At 44.7% G+C, this 16,830-nt stretch overlaps 1 protein-coding gene across 4 annotated transcripts in view; it reads right to left on the bottom strand.

The window, feature by feature from the left end:
- The window catches only part of ACYP2 (acylphosphatase 2), a 110,015-nt gene that overhangs the window by 5,781 nt on the left and 87,404 nt on the right, over positions 1-16,830 (bottom strand). For all 4 annotated transcript variants that reach the window (XM_074989517.1, XM_074989518.1, XM_074989516.1 and 1 more), the window contains one exon: positions 15,303-16,505. In XM_074989517.1, coding sequence (XP_074845618.1) covers positions 16,488-16,505 — 18 coding nt within the window. In that variant the 3' untranslated portion in view covers positions 15,303-16,487. The remainder of the gene's footprint in view (positions 1-15,302; positions 16,506-16,830) is intronic.

Here is a 16,830-nt window from a genome sequence, read left to right on the forward strand (position 1 = left end):
GGGAAGGAAGGGACCGGAGCAGCATGCAGGTGAGAGTCAGGGTGGGATGGAGGGTGCAGGGAGGGGGTGAGAGGGGGCACAGGAGCTGTCTGGAGGCATGGGGGCTGGATAAAGGGGTGCACCTACCTTCGTGGCACTCTGGCCACACATGGCTCTGCACTTTCTTCTCCCTGCTCCCAGCCAGCACCCTCCACTGCTGTAACTGGCCAGAATTCTGTCCAGTCAGAGCAGTGGCATGAAGCCACCAGGCAGGCTGCCCAAGCCTCTTCTGTTTTCCCGCCACCCCCCAGCTGGTAGAACAGCAGTGACTGACAGCAGAACCTGGAGCTGCTTCCTGTCCCTCTGTCCCTGACTCGCTGGTCCACATTGGGACTGTGGCTTGCCTGATCCAGCCTGTGGAGTTTGGGTTTCCAAACCCTCCACCCTGTCATAGGCCAGATTCTATGGAGTGGAGCCCTGAGCCTTGGGGTCTGGATCCAGACAAGCTGTGGTCCTGATTTAGACAGCAGGTCAGAGGTTCCCCATCCCTGAGTTAAGCAGTTAAGACAGGAAACAAAGGGTAGGCAGAAATGGTAAATTTTCCAAATGGAGAGGGGTAACTAGTGGTGTCCCCCAAGGGGACCAATCCTGTTCAATTTATTCATAAATGATCTGGAGAAGGGGTGAGGTGGCAAAGTTTGCAGATGACACTAAACTATTCAAGATAGTCAAGACAAAGGCAGACTGTGAACAACTTCAGAAAGATCTCATCAAACTGAGCGATTGGGCAACAAAATGGCAAATGAAATTTAATGTGGATAAGTGTAAGGTAATGCACTTTGGAAAAAATAACCTCAACTATACTTACAATATGATGGGGGATAATTTAGATATAACTAATTGGGAGAGAGATCTTGGAGTTATCATGGATAGTTCCTTGAAAACATCCACACAGTGTGCAGAGGCAGTTAAAAAGGCAAATTGGATGTTAGGTATTATTAAAAAAGGGATAGAAAATAGGACAAGGAGTATCTTACTGCCCCTATATAAATCTACGGTATGCTCACATCTTGAATACTGTGTACAGATGTGGTCTCCTCACCTAAAAAAAGATATCCTGCCCCTGGAAAAGGTTCAGAAAAGGGCAACTAGAATGATTAGGGGCTTGGAACAGGTCCCATATGAGGAGAGGCTAAAAAGATTGGGGCTTTTCAGTTTAGAAAAGAGGAGGCTAAGGGGGGACATGATAGAGGTATATAAAATTATGACAGGTGTGGAGAGGGTGAATAAGGAGAAGTTATTTACTTGTGTCCATAATTCAAGAACTAGAGAACACCAAATGAAATTAACGTGTAGCAGATTTAAAACTAATAAAAGAAAGTGGAACATAACCTGTGGAACTCCTTGCCAGAGGAGACTGTGGAGGCTAGGACTATAACAGAATTTAAGAAAGAGCTAGACAAATTCATGGAGGTTAGGTCCATAAAAGGTTATTAGCCAAGGGTAGGAATGGTGTCCCTAGCCTCTGATTGTCAGAGGCTCTAGATGGATGGCAGGAGACAAATCGCTTGATCATTGTCTTTGGTCCACCCCCTCTGGGGCACCTGGCACTGGCCACTGTTGGCAGACAGGCTACTGGGCTGGATGGACCTTTGGTCTGACCCAGTATGGCCGTTCTTATGTCTTTATGTTCTAACAGAGGGGTAGGATTATGCACCTGGAAAACAGACACTCCTTGGAAGGGTTTGGGAGAGGAGGCAAAATGTTAGGTAGTGCACAGGGCACGATGGGGTGGATGAAGCAATAAGAGAAGTAGGCCAGGATTTTCTGAAGTACTAAACACCCACAATTCTGGCTGATGTTAATGGGAGCTGCACATGAGCAACATCATTCAAAATTAGGCCCTGAGTTGAAAGGTTTAGCAGCAGGAACAAAATACTGTAAGGGGCCTAGCTTGAGAAGAGGGTCTTAGTAAAATTGTCTTCAGGACGTTACTGAGTTGGAGAAGATATTCCCATGAGCAAACCCTCTGGAGAGAGGGTTGAAGTGGGGGTAGGAGAGGCTTAGTATAATATATACAATTAAAGAAAGAGAAACAAATAAGGGATACAGCATTCTGGGTACGTTGCCCTCAGTGAACATTTAGGGCTTATTATAAAATCCTTGTAATATGCTGTCATTTATCACTGGCATTTTGTAGTGACTTTTTCCTCTCATTGGCTACGTCTACACTAGACCCAAACTTCGAAATGGCCACACAAATGGCCATTTTGAAGTTTACTAATGAAGCACTGAAATGCATATTCAGCGCTTCATTAGCATGCGGGCGACCACGGCACTTCGAAATTGATGCAGCTCGCCGCCGCGCGGCTCGTCCCGACGGGGCTCCTTTTCGAAAGGACCCCGCCTACTTCGAAGTCCCCTTATTCCCATGAGCAGATGGGAATAAGGAGACTTTGAAGTAGGCAGGGTCCTTTCGAAAAGGAGCCCCGTCGGGATGAGCTGTGCGGCGGCGAGCTGCGTCAATTTCGAAGTGCCGTGGCTGCCCGCATGCTAATGAAGTGCTGAATATGCATTTCAGCGCTTCATTAGTAAACTTCGAAATGGCCATTTGCATGGCCATTTCGAAGTTTGGGGCTAGTGTAGACACAGCCATTCAGATACAACCAGAGTCATAACATTCTCAAGGAGAATGGTATTTAACTGCATAGCTTATGTACTAATGGATAGTTTAACTATGTCAGTTATTTGGGGAAAATCAGGAGTAAAAATCCAGTGCATTGTTTATGTGGCACATCTCTAGAGTAAGAAGATCTTATAACTGTAGCATCTTTATTTTACCCATCAGAAATACCTGAACATGCATTAGGTAGGAAATATGCAAACAAAAAAATTCTGCTGATTAAGTTAAAACCCAATAATAAGCCACTGTGTAACTCACAGGGAAAGAAAAAACAGTGCAGTTACCTAAGGTTGCTGACACTTTCAAAACAAAATGATGACTAAATAGTAATGTGTACTCAAAACAATGAGTGATATAGCAAGATGAATAGGACTTTCAGCACTATTTAACACAGTAAAGCCATAGCCTGAATACTATAATGCTGATCACTTAAATTTATTATGCAGGCAGTATAATCTACCAGTCAGTAATATGTCTGTGAAGAGGAAGACACTTTTTCTATCTTTTAAGCTGAGATTCAGACACAATGATTTATAAGATCACACTTTTTTGAATTCCCCAGCGAGGATGCCTACATTTCTTTGTAATTATGTATTCATTCATCTTACCTGAGTTTCATTTGACTGAGGCTATTTGCTGCTTGGTTAAAATGATAAAAGGCTCTGATTCAGACCCAGTTTCAATCTTTCCTCTTTCAACAACCCAAGGGCATTGTCATGGTGCTGAATGAAACTCCCATGACTTGGAAATAAGTGTAGATTTCAGGTATACAGATATTATTCTCCTGAGCATCCACTGCTTTCAGTTACAAATGTCAGGCCAAATCTGACTTTCCTAGTTCCATGATGCTAATAATTATAATACTTCACATGCTTATGTTGTGCCTTTCAAAGCATCACGAAGTGGTATATGAGCATGGATAAGCATCCCTATCCCTACTTTATACAAGAGGAAGCCAAGGCAGAGAAGTAAAATGCCTCCCCAGTCATGCACTAGCCCCGCAAAGGGATCTGTAAGGACACTGGGAATTCTGCTGAAGCAGATGGGACTATGCTCCGACATAAGAGCTATGTGGTGGCTTCCTCTGCAGAATGTGAACATAAGTCAGGAAGAGGACTGGAACAGAATTGATTGATGTTTGGATTAGTAGAAATGAGAAAATCACCATGGAAATGTAAGGCCCAATTAAATATAAGCCCAGTCTCCACAGCCTAGGTATGTCAAGGCACACATTGTTTGCTTCCTTTCTAGAAACCTCAGCCTGGTCCTGCAGAGAGCTTTTTTCTGGTTGAGGTAATTATAACACCATGGAAATGGAACTATTATGCTCAGAACTAAGAATCTCCTCACTTATACATGGGAGTTTTATGTAAAAGACATTATTACACAGACAACTTTAGAATAAACGTACATGACAGGTGAAAAGGGGACTGCACTAGCAAAGTGTTCCCCTCTATTTAGAAATTTTAGTTGTTTTCGGAAAAAAAATAGTCTTAGGGGTGGCCATGTTAGTCTATAGCTTCACAAAAAACAAACAAACAAACAGACAAACAAGCAGTCCTGTAGCACCTTACATATACTGTTAGTCTCTAAGGTGCTGCAGGACTGCTTGTTTTGTTAGGAAAAGGAAATGAGCCAGGCAAGAAAATTTTAAAAAAATTTAAAATTTAAAAAAAAAAGAAGGCAAAAAGAGAAACCTGTACTTTCAAGTTTCTTAACTCAGAGAGGGAAAAAAATCTTTAAAACACAGATTTTCTGAGTAGAGGCATATAAAGGGGAAGCCGAAACACAACGTCCCCTTAAATAGGTCTCAGAAAAGGGTATGGCTACTCCTAAAACTAAATAGGAAGAAGGGTTTTTGAAGCTAGGGAGGGGTCCTTTCAAAAGACCCCATCAACACGGCAGCTTGCGTTCTGAAAGTGGCACTTTTGAATTGTGTGCAGCTGCCATTATGCTAATGGAGTGCTGCATATTCATGTCAGTGCCTCATTAGCATCTTCCAAACTGCCTCATTAACACAGACTAGGAGATTAAGTCAAATTTAGCAAGGCTGACTTTTTAGCACTCGATTTTGTAAAGTCAAGGGTGCATGTCTGCAGTGTCCAGCCCACTGCTTCAAGCTGGATCAACCCCAACTAAGTCATCCCAGCCAAGACCTTGTCAAGATGGGATTTAAAAAACTCTAGGGATGGAGAGTCCACCACCTCTCTAGGCAACGGATTCCAGTGCTTCACCATCCTCCTGGTGAAGTAGTTTTTCCTAATATCCAACCTACACCTCTCCTTCTGTAACTTCAGACCATTGCTCCTTGTTCTGCCATTTGACACCACTGAGAAGAGTTTCTCACCACTCTCTTTGGAGCTTCCCTTCAGTAAGTTGAAGGCTGCTATTAAATCACCCCTCAGTCTTCTCTTCTGTAAGCTAAACAAGCCCAAATCCCTCAGCCTATCCTCATAGGTTATGTGCTCCAGCCCCTTAATAATTTTTGTTGCCCTCCACTGAACTTGTTCCAACACATCCACATCCTTTTTATACTGGGGGGCCCAAAACTGGACACAGTATTCCAGATGGGGCCTCATCAGTGCCGATTAGAGGAGAATAACTACTTCTCTAGATCTGCTCGAAATGCTCATCCTAATGCACCCTAATATGCTGTTAGCTTTCTTGGCTACAAGGGCACACTGTTTACTCATATGCAGCCTTTCATCAACATAGCCGCTAGGTCCTTTTTCGCTGTACTGCTGCTTAGCCAGTCGGTCCCCAGCCTATAACAATGCTTGGGATTCTTATAGGCTGGGGGGCTCACTGGCTAAGCAGCAGTACAGCAGAAAGTGCAGAACATAGTGGATGGTTTTGCCATGATGGGGTACCCCAACTGTAGTAGGGTGATAGGTGGAATGCACACCCCATCTTGGCACCAGACTACCTTGCCAGAGTACATAAACTGCAAGGGGTACTTCTCGATGGTGTTGCAGGCACTGGTGGATCCCAAGGGCCATTTCACCAACATCAACACGGGATGGTTGGGACAGGCGCATGGTGCATGCATCTTTAGGAACACTGGTCTGTTCAGAAAGCTGAGTGTCCCAGTGGTGATGCTGAACAGTTGGGAATCCCCTTTCCACCCTTTGCTGCAGTCTGTTTCTAAAAGTATATAAAATAGTGGTGCCTCCCCCTGGCTTGTCTCCTGCATGCACTTAATGGTATGCCTTGGGAACCTCCGGGCATATTTATTCCAGTAAGAATCTGGGTTTAACTCCAAAACAGCAGTTATAAATAATCCACATCTAATTGATCAAACAAGAATTAACACCTTTACTTAAGAAAACAGGGTTACAGACTAAACTTGAATAAAAGCAACTGACAAAGTACACAGTACATATATGAAATTCATCTAACTGGGCATTGACACTGCCATCAGTCATCCCACCCCAGAGTGTACACTTCTCAGGTATCAGAGTTGCAGATACTTTCTTGCATTAGTCAAGAGCAGAATTCCATTTGAGTTACTTTTGCCAATGCCTTCTTTCCCTTGGAACTGCAGCTGCCAAGGGATGTGGAGTAACAAGATGGGTTTCCACAGGAATGTTAACAATAAACGGGTTATCAGAGAAGGTGTGGGGCCATTACTGGATGAGGGAGGTAACCTAGTGACAGATCTAGAGAAGTAGGTATTCCTCTTTATTCGGCACTGGTGAGGCCACATCTGGAATATTGTCTCCAGTTTTGGGCCCCCCACTATAAAAAGGATGTGGATTTGCTGGAGCAGGTTCAGTGAAGGGCAACAAAAATGATTAAGGGTCTGGAGCACAAGACCTATGAGGATAGGCTGAGCGATTTGGGCTTGTTTAGTTTACAGAAGAGAAGACTTATAGGTGATTTAATAGCAGCCTTCAACTTCCTGAAGGGGAGCTCTAAAAAGGAGGGTGAGAAACTGTTCTCAGTGGTGTCAGATTGCAGAACAAGGAGTAATGGTCAGAAGTTGAAGAGGGAAAGGTGTAGGTTAGATATTAGGAAAAACTTCTTCACCGGGCAGGTGGTGAAGCATTGGAATGCGTTGCCTAGAGAGGTGGTGGATTCTCCATCCCTTGAGGTTTTTAAGTCCCTGCTGGACAAGGTCCTGGCTGGGATGACTTAGTTTGGGTTGATCCTGCTTGAAGCAGGGGGCTGGACTAGATGACCTCCTGAGGTCCCTTCCAGCCCTATGATTCTGTGATTCTATGGATAGAAAGCTGGCTTGATGGTCAGGCCCAACAGGTAGTGGTCAATGGCTCAATATCTGGATGGCAGTCAGTTTCAAGCAGAGTGCCGCAAGGCTCGGTTCTGGGGCCGGTGTTATTCAACATCTTTATTAATGACCTAAATGAGGGACTGGATTGCACCCTCAGCAAATTTGCGGATGACACAAAACTAGGGGGAGAGGTAGATATGTTGGAGGGTAGAGAGAGAATCCAGAGTGACCTGGATAAATTGGAGGACTGGGCCAAAAGAAATCTGATGCGGTTCAACAAGGAGAAGTGTACAGTCCTCCACCTGGGGTGGAAGAATCCCAAGCATTGTTATAGGCTGGGGACCGGCTGGCTCAGCAGCTGTACAATGGAAAGGGACCTAGGGGTTATGGTGGATGAAAGGCTGGATATGAGTAAACAGTGTGCCTTTGTAGCCAAGAAGGCTAACGGCATACTAGAGTGCATTAGGAGGAGCATTTCAAGCAGATCTAGAGAAGTAGTTATTCTCCTCTATTTGGCAGTGGTGAGGCCACATCTGGAATATTAGCGGTGTCTACACGTGCATGCTACTTCGAAGTAGCGGCACTAACTTCGAAATAGCGCCCATCGTGGCTACACGCGTCGGGCGCTATTTCGAAGTTAACTTCGACGTTAGGCGGCGAGACGTCGAAGTCGCTAACCTCATGAGGGGATCGGAATAGCGCCCTACTTCGACGTTCAACGTTGAAGTAGGGACTGTGTAGACGATCCGCGTCCCGCAACGTCGAAATTGTGGGGTCCTCCATGGCAGCCATCAGCTGGGGGGTTGAGAGACGCTGTCTCTCCAGCCCGTGTGGGGCTCTATGGTCACCGTGTGCAGCAGCCCTTAGCCCAGGGCTTCTGGCTGCTGCTGCTGCAGCGGGGGATTCATGCTGCATGCACAGGGTCTGCAACTCGTTGTCGGCTCTGTGGATCTTGTGGTGTTTAGTGCAAGTGTGTCTGGGAGGGGCCCTTTAAGGGAGCAGCTGGCTGTTGAGTCCGACGTGTGACCGTGTCTGCAGCTGTGCCTGGCACCCTTATTTCGATGTGTGCTACTGTGGCGTGTAGACGTTCCCTCGCTGCGCCTATTTCGATGTGGTGCTGCGCAACGTCGATGTTGAACATCGACGTTGCCAGCCCTGGAGGACGTGTAGATGTTATTCATCGAAATAGCCTATTTCGATGTCGCCACATCGAAATAGGCTACTTCGATGTAGGCTTCACGTGTAGACGTAGCCATTGTGTCCAGTTTTGGGACCCCCCACTATAAAAAGGATGTGGATTTGCTGGAGCAGGCTCAGTGGAGGGCAACAAAAATGAGTAAGGGGCTGGAGCACAAGACCTATGAGGATAGGATGAGGGATGTGGGCTTGTTTAGCTTACAGAAGAGAAGACTTAGGGGTGATTTAAGAGCAGCCTTCAACTTCCTGAAGGGGAGCTCTAAAGAGGAGGGTGAGAAACTGTTCTCAGTGGTGTCAGATGGCAGAACAAGGAGTAATGGTTTGAAGTTGAAGAGGGAAAGGTGCAGGTTAGATATTAGGAAAAATTACTTCACCATGAGGGTGGTGAAGCACTGGAATGCGTTGCCTAGAGAAGTGGTGGATTCTCTATCCCTCGAGGTTTTTAAGTCCCGGCTTGACAAGGTCCTGGCTGGGATGACTTAGTGGGGGTTGATCCTGCTTGAAGCAGGGGATGGACTAAATGACCTCCTGAGGTCCCTTCCAGCCCTATGATTCTGTGATTCTGTGATATGGACATGATATTTGGAAATCCTCTATCAGCTGCAGCCTTCATCCATCTTCACAGCTGTTGTAACATTACACAATAGTTTTGTGTCCATAGTGCACTTATCCTGCATCTGCTTTGCTGTTTAGGACTTTTTGGATCACACTTTGTGCAAAACAAGGGTCGGCAAACCCCAACCCCCTCCCCCTGGCATGGGTGCCAAGAGTGACACACAAGCTGATTTTCATTAGCATGCGAGGTGAGAGCTCAGCCCCACCACTTCTCTCCCATGTATCTGGGAGCTTGCTCAAAATACCAGCTAATGCTACCAACCACCACCTACATGGTAAAGCTCTGCATCTTAATTTATTTATTAATGAAGCTGTTGTTAGTAGGACTATTAGTGAATTTAAAAATTTATCACCAGCACTGGGACTGTACAAAGAGGTCAAATGGTCAACTTTCGTCTCTCCACGTTGGAAAGGTTGCTCACCCCTGGTCCAGAACCTTGCCTTTGACTGTTCTGTGACAGGCGATCCTAAGAGAGTACAAGACTCCAGGCAGCACTGCTCTCAGTATCATTGAAATATGTAAGCCTCCCCACCACTAGAAGAGAAGCCTTGTTGTGTAACAGCTGCACAAACAGCATCAGATTAAACACACTGGGGAAAATTCTGCTGTCACTTACATCTGTGCAGGCCCATTGCTCTCAGTGCAGCAGGGCAGAATGTAGCCCTCTGCCTCCAGTTTCTCATCAGTGTTGTGGTCTGTTCCATAAACCATTTGCACCTGTTGATTAGTCACATGCATTTTATCCTCTTTACCCTGGTAACCAGAAAGCAATGTTGGAAAAGGCAAACAGAAACATTAGTTGAGCCCCTGTAGTAAGTCTGCTGCTTCCAGCCTTTCTAGCAGCTCCACTGCTTAGCAACAGTTGTAATAGTGCTCTTCACTTACTGGTAGCCATTATGCTTTATTTATATGACGTGTACAGCTGGCAGTACAGTCAGGTTAAGTGTGCACACCACATGCATGCACAGCTGGTCTCTAAAGCACAGGAAAATATGCAGGAGAAAAGAGAATTTTAAATGCTTAGTTTCCATTTTTCTTAACCCTCGTGTTTTTGTTTATGTGGTTTCATTTTAAAAATAATGCCTTGAGCGTGTGCAGAGTCTAAGAGGTGCAGTAATCTGAAATGGCTCTGATACTGAACATAGTTTAATGTTGCTTAATACAAATTTGCCCCATAACAAATATGGGAATAAATGTAATTCTCCCTCTCATGACACAGGTAAAATCCTGAATCAAAAGCTGAGCTTTGCACCATGCCCTGAAGGTTAACACACCCAGTGCTGTTGGAGTAAGAAAGGAGCAGATTCCAGCATTTGAGGCCCTTCCATTGAAAATGGCCCTGAAGTATTGAATCTGAAGCCTGGTCTACATTACAAACTTAGGCTGAAATTAGCTGTGTAAGGCTGAGCCAGTAATGTATGTGTCTACACTACTGAGTCCCTTCCATCGACCTAAGGGCCTGTGAAGTCAACTTCTGTGCTTCACCTCCACAAGAGGCACAGTGCTTTAGTCAGCATTTATGGGTCAACATGGGGATAGTGTAGCCACTGTGTTGTGTCATTTGAAAGAACTGGCTTCCAAGAGGTGTCCTGCTGTTCTATGCTGTGACCCTGCTGGAGAGCACTTTCAACCCCCCCATATGTCAGCCAGGTACACAGGGAACAGCCACCCCTCTGGTTAAGTCCTGGGAACTTTTGAATTTTCATTTCCTGGTTGATCAGTGTGGAGAGCTCACCAGCAGAGTGGATTCTGAAGACTCAAGGACACTAACACTTTCCAACATGGAGTACACAGGAAGTGGTTGATCTTATTGCTGTGTGAGAAGAGTCTGCGCAGGCTGAGCTCAGATCTAGCAGAAAAAATGCTGACATCTATGCCAAGATCATGTGAGGCACAGGAGAGAAGGGCTGTAGATTGTTAGAGATTAACAATGTAACCGGACAGGTCCTGTCTGCCACTATGTTGTATTGATTCAAAGATCAAAAGGAAATATTAACATGGAGATGAACTATGAATATAGTAATAGCATTGTCTTCATTTCTCTTTGAAGTATGTAATGAACGACTTGTAAATGGCAGGAGACGGGCAATTGCCTTTTGCCAATCCATGTAACTAATTACAGTAGGGTCGCAACATTCGTGAGGGTTTGGGGTTCAGAACCCTCGCGAATGTTGCTTTTTGGGAATGCGGGGGAGGGGCTCAGAGCCCAGGGGAAGCCGCAGCTGCCTGCGCTCTGGACCTGGAGCCCTGAGGAAGCTGTGGCTGCCTGTGCTCCAGCCCTGGAACCTTGGGGAAGCCACAGCAGGGCCCTAGAGCCTCAGGGAAGTCGCAGCAGCCACCAGCGCTCCCAGCTCCGCAGTCCCAGGAAGTGGCAGCCGCTGGTGCTCCTGCCCGGGGAAGCAGCAGAGGTGCTTCTCACCCCGGAGCCGCTCACAAATAATGGAATTCGTAAACATTAAGTTTGCAAATGTGGGGACCTTCAGTGCTGGTGGTGCTTAGGAATAGGTGGTCTTACTTCAAAGCCATGATACAATGCGTGCCTCAACTTCACACCAGGCACAATGTCAAGAGGCTGCCAGAGAACTATAGAAGGAACTCTTGGGCCCTGATTCTGTTAGCTCAGCTCTGCTTAAGCTTCATCACGGTGAGTTTGAGTTGGAAGACTGAGGTCTTCGGTGCTGTTCTGAATTGCCCTGATATTGGATGTTGGACACTGGACTATTGTCTGATCAACTGATTCTGCAAAGGACTCTTTTCAATGCTGTCTCTATGAAGCTGACATACGAATTCTATGCATACTTGTATGTATAGTGATCTTTTAACCAATACTCCCTCTCTTTTCTTTTTAAATAAATCCAACATGTTTTGAATAAGAATTGGCTGTTCGCATGAATTCAGATAAGATCTGAGATATTTCTCACTAGAAGTCAGGAAACTATAGTTATTTTAACAATCTTTGAGTAGCTATCAGAGAAAAAGTCAATGAACCAATTTAAAAAACAAATGACAGCCCTCTCCTCCAAGCTTTTCAGGTTCCCCCGGTAATAGAGCTATACAATCTGTTTTCCACATAATAAATTTTTTCATGTCTAACTGCGCGCACAACCTTCAACCTAGTAATCTTCCTGCAATCAAACAGCACTGGGCTCCATTTTGCATACAGAGTTTCCCAAGGATGTTAAAACCAAACCACAGCTATTTGTTACCTCTGATATCTTGGACCAGATTTTCAATGCTCCACATACCTGTGGTTGTACTTACCTACCACATATGTGTTCCATATTAGTGAGCATGTGCAAATCAAATATATGCTCATGTACGTTTACCAGGTACACACTGGCATGACTACATGCATGCTCAAATACGTGATCTGAGTTGTATGTTGGGTATCTGCACACACAACTCAGGCATGCAAAATAATAGTAAATCTGGCCCATTTGTAGTGGCAGGGGTGCATTGAAATTTGATTTACAGAAGCTTTTGGGAGGTTAAACTGTATATATTTTGTATGTATGAGTTGGAGGTGAAATGTTCCTTCCTTCTATAAGAACACGGTGACAATTTTCTAGAAATACTCAAAAAGAAGCTCTATGATGTGCAATGCAGTTTGAACGAGGCTTACCAGTGATTTTCAATATTCATTCTGGCTGGAATGAAGAACTAGCTGTGAACGAGTTAGCTCATTGGCATAGGCTATTTGGTTGCAGTATCTCTGCCACGTCATGTTAGAACTACTGGATTTTTTCCACTACTTACAGACTTCTCTTTTTGTTAACTTTACAACTAGCTCATTCTTCTGGTATTCTCCTGGTATTTTGCTCCAGTTGTCTGATTTTCGAGCAGTAGCAAGTGCTGATTTCTCTTCTTACATTATTATTGCCACAATCTTCAACCCACATCTTGCATCTGTATCTACTGTTGTCGGCAGACTCAGGAGCCACATGAAGCCACACTAACTTTCATGCTGCTCCACACGGGTGGACTCACGTGTTGGCACAGAGATACATTAAGTCATTAGGACTCCTTATGAGCACAGAAATTTGCCCCTAGGACCTTAATTTCAATTATGGCTGACTGCCACATGTATTTACTGTGCTTTCTGTTCTCTGCTTTTCTCTCCATAACTTTATTCAACACCATAATAAAGCAATCCAGCTGAAAATGCTTTGGCCTGTGCAGTGTATCAGTGTAATAGGTATTGTCATAGGAGTTATAAATCTTTTAGGCCTTGGAAATGTAAGATATATTCATCAGAGGATGTGTTAGCTATTGAACTGATATTACACTTTGGTCTTTGCCATTTACAATTTGAATTGAACAAGAGGTATTCACGATAACTTCAACAAAGAGCACTTGTGGATAATCACAAAAGCCATGTGTAGTTTGAACTATAACAATCTATAAATAACTCTTGCAACACAAGAATGAAATCTTCAGAGCCTTACGTACAAAAGACCCAGTGAAAATAAATCTGGTTTCCAGCAGACATACCAATGTCTATACACATCTTGTGGTGCATGTGACAGATGAGCTCAAGTAAGCTGTTAGGAAATAAAATAATTAATATAACGCTTGAGATGGGGCCACATCACTGCCATTAGAGCTGTCTCTAGTATGCATACGCAGCTCTAGAACTGTGGTTCTCAAACTTTTTGGCCCACAGCCCACCCGGCTCAACACAAACCTTGCCATGGACCACCAGCCAACCACCCACAATGACAAAATGCCTTGGCTCATGTTTGAATACTAAATTATTCACACTAAGCTACTGGAGCTTGAAAATGTAAATATGCAGTTATAACACAAAGGCCGTGTCTACACCTACAAAAAACTTTGACATGGCCATGCTAATGGACAAGTCAGAATACTAATGAGGCACAGAAATGAATGTTCAGTGCTTCATTAGCATGCTGCCAGCCGCGGCACTTCAAAAGTGCCACGGTTCGCTCACCTGAGGCTTGTCTACACAGGGATCCTTTTCGAAAGGACCCTACCAACATCAAAGTCCCCTTATTCCTAACAGCTGATGTTGGCAGGGTCCTTGCAAAAAGGACCCCCATGTAGACTAGCTGTTGGCGAGCGAATCGCAGCACTTGCAAAGTGCTGCAGCTGGCAGCATGCTAACGAGGCACTGAATATGCATTTCAGCACCTCATTAGTATTCTTCGATTTGGCCATTAGCATGGCCGTTTCAAAGTTTTTTGTAAGTGTAGACGTAGCCAAAGGGTTGTATCTTTAGATCTTACTGTGTGTGTATGTTACACATATCTCACAGAGCTGGAAAAGATCTCGAGTGGTCATTGAGTTCAGCCCCCTGCATTCACAGTAGGACCTATCACCATCCCTCACAGATTTTATTTTTTAATCTAACCTGCCACAGCACCTTGAAAGGCCTCCACTCATAACCCAGGGTTTACAAGGTCAATGTTCTAACCACTGAGCCATCTTTCCCTCCAAGCCAAACCCAATCAAACTAAACCAAACTTCACTTTAAATAAATATATTATTTTATGTTCAAAAGGTTTCACCATTGTCTTTATTTAGGACAAGGGTGGAGAACTTTTTTGTGTCGGGTCACTGACCCACAGAAAAATCAGTCAGTGGCCACACAAAGGTGAGAAACAAAAACCACAACAAAAAATCAAACAAAAACCCACCAATCCTTACCGATGTGGTCCCTGACTGAGACACCTCACTCCTCTCTCACTCCAGCCCCACAGGGACAGGAGACAGTGGTTCAGGGCTTCCCACAGGCCTGATTTACTCTTCTGGAGTCCCAGTGCAAATAGAGTTTGTGGAAAGCCATCAACTCTGTGTTGGGGCCAAAAATGAGGGGTTCTGTGTGTGGGAACAGGCTGCTGGGAAGTGGGATAAAACACTGGGGGTGCAGGGTCTGGGTGGGAGATGGGATGCAGGAGGACGTGAGGGTGGGAGGTCTGGGTGGGAGGTAGAGTGCAGGAGTGGACTAGGAGGTGGGTGTCTGGGAAGGAAATAGAGTACAGGCAGGGGCTGAGGGTGTAGGTTTGGCCCGGAGGGAAGGTCCAGGAGTGGGCTGAGGGTGTAGGTTTGGCCAGGAGGGAGGGTTCAGGAGTGGGCTAAGGGTATGGGTCCAGTTGGGAGGATGCATGAAGGGGACAGGGGGCCTAGGCAGGAGGGAGGGTGGAGGAAGGGCCTGAGGGTGGGGGTCTGGGTGGAAGGGAAGGTACAGGAAGAAGCCGGGGGTGGAGTCTAGGTAGGTGATCACATGAAGGGGAGGGAGGTGGGAAGTCTGGGCAGAAGGAGATGGGGATCACTTACCTGGCTCCATGCTCCCTGCTGCTCCTACTGGCTGGCCAACGGGAGCAGGAGGGAAAGCCTCCTGCAAGCAGTGTCCAATGCTACTGTTCCCCCAGCCAGGGGAAATGGAGTGGCAGCATGAAGAGGTGCTTCTTCCCCTTGTGAGCTGGATCTGGCCCACAAGACTCAGGGCTCCTACTCCTCTCACGGCAGGAAGCCAGTGCTGGCACTACAAACTCATGGGGGCAGGGGCACATGGCTGGAGCACCAGTGAGGGCCCCCCACAGCTGGGGAGGGTGAGCCTTGAGCCCTCAGCCTACCTGCAAGGCAGCTTCAGATCACTGGTGGTCCATGGCCTGCAGTTCGAGAACCACTGCTCTAGAACAGGTATGGATCAGCCAGTGGAGCTGGCAGCCTATGTTTCACTCAAAGCCTGTCCGAATGCTTTCTCCTGATTTGGAGGGACCACATCTTGGACTGAGGAGATTTCAGCCTCTGTAATGATGTATTTCTTGGCCTCTTTGCCTTAAATAAAAAATAAAAAGATGACAATTAGGTCCCAGTCTTACAAAGGTTTATCCACGCACTTAATTTTAAGCACACAAGTGTTAACTTCATTCGGACTACTGGGCTGTGTAGGATTAGGTTTTAAGTGACAATCCTAGTTAGTGGAAATTTTTGTGATGCAAATGCCTGGCCACTCGCCGTGTGACTAAAGCCATCAACTCATACCATAGAGGTGACCATAAAGAAATCACATGGACACTGATTCTTGCTGCGATTGGCCAAAGAGCTATGAATCTATCCCATATCCTCAGCTATCCAGACACCACTAAGGGAAGTATTTAATCAGACTTGACTGGATATGTTTCATAAGGCAAAAGTACATTTATTTTAGAACACTTGCTACTGCATTAACTAATTGTTACAATTCATAGCATACGATATACAGTCCTACTGGTGCTGTGATCCTGTTTAAAGATTCCTTGCAGTACCTTGTATTTAAACATCTTTAATTATATCAGAGTGAAATTTAAGTTGTTTTTGTTTGCTTTTAAATATATAAAAAAATCAAAGATTTTACTGGACAAAGACTAGGGGTCTATATGGTTATGTCTTACAAATTGAATTGAGCATGAGTATTTGCTGATGCTGCAGTTGTATATGTTACTGATTTTTTTATACTTCTCTCACGTAAATTATATACACATTGGCACTGATGGTAAAGATTTATAATTGTAAACTTTCTCACACAGAACTGACAGTCCTACATTATATAAAGGGGCTATTTTTATACTATAGTATGAAGCAGACATCAAAAAAGTGCTGTTATGCTATTTTATGGAGGCATAGAAATTAGTATGCAGCTGAAGCACTATAATTTTGTGCTTAAAGATTTCTTCCTCCTTTAGTATCTAGTGCTAAATCCTGAGAAATCAAGCTTGGAAATCTCCTTCTCATTAAAAAAGTTGGTTCGGTCGATGCGAGAACTGGGACTTCCAACTTTACTCAGCCAGGACTTCCTGAAAAAAAAAACAAAAACAAAAACAAAACAGTGCATTAGAATAAAATGAACTGCATGGATAGCATTTGCTCTTCTGTCATGTTGTTGATATAAGGGGTTTCTGAAGGTCAGCTTTCTAATGAGAAAATTAGTCCTGATAAAAATGGCTTTCAAATATGTTATCTTCCTCTGTTTTTCTCTTTAAAGGTAAGATGACTATTTAACTAGTGAATAAAATTGTCACTGTTTAAAAATATATTGCAGAATATTACAAACAATTAAATCTTCACTCTGAACAAATTTTGTCAGAAGCACTCTTCTTAAGGGTGTATTATTAAAATACA

The sequence above is a fragment of the Carettochelys insculpta genome, chromosome 3 (assembly GCF_033958435.1).
Source record: "Carettochelys insculpta isolate YL-2023 chromosome 3, ASM3395843v1, whole genome shotgun sequence".
In the NCBI taxonomy this organism is placed as follows: Eukaryota; Metazoa; Chordata; order Testudines; family Carettochelyidae; genus Carettochelys; species Carettochelys insculpta.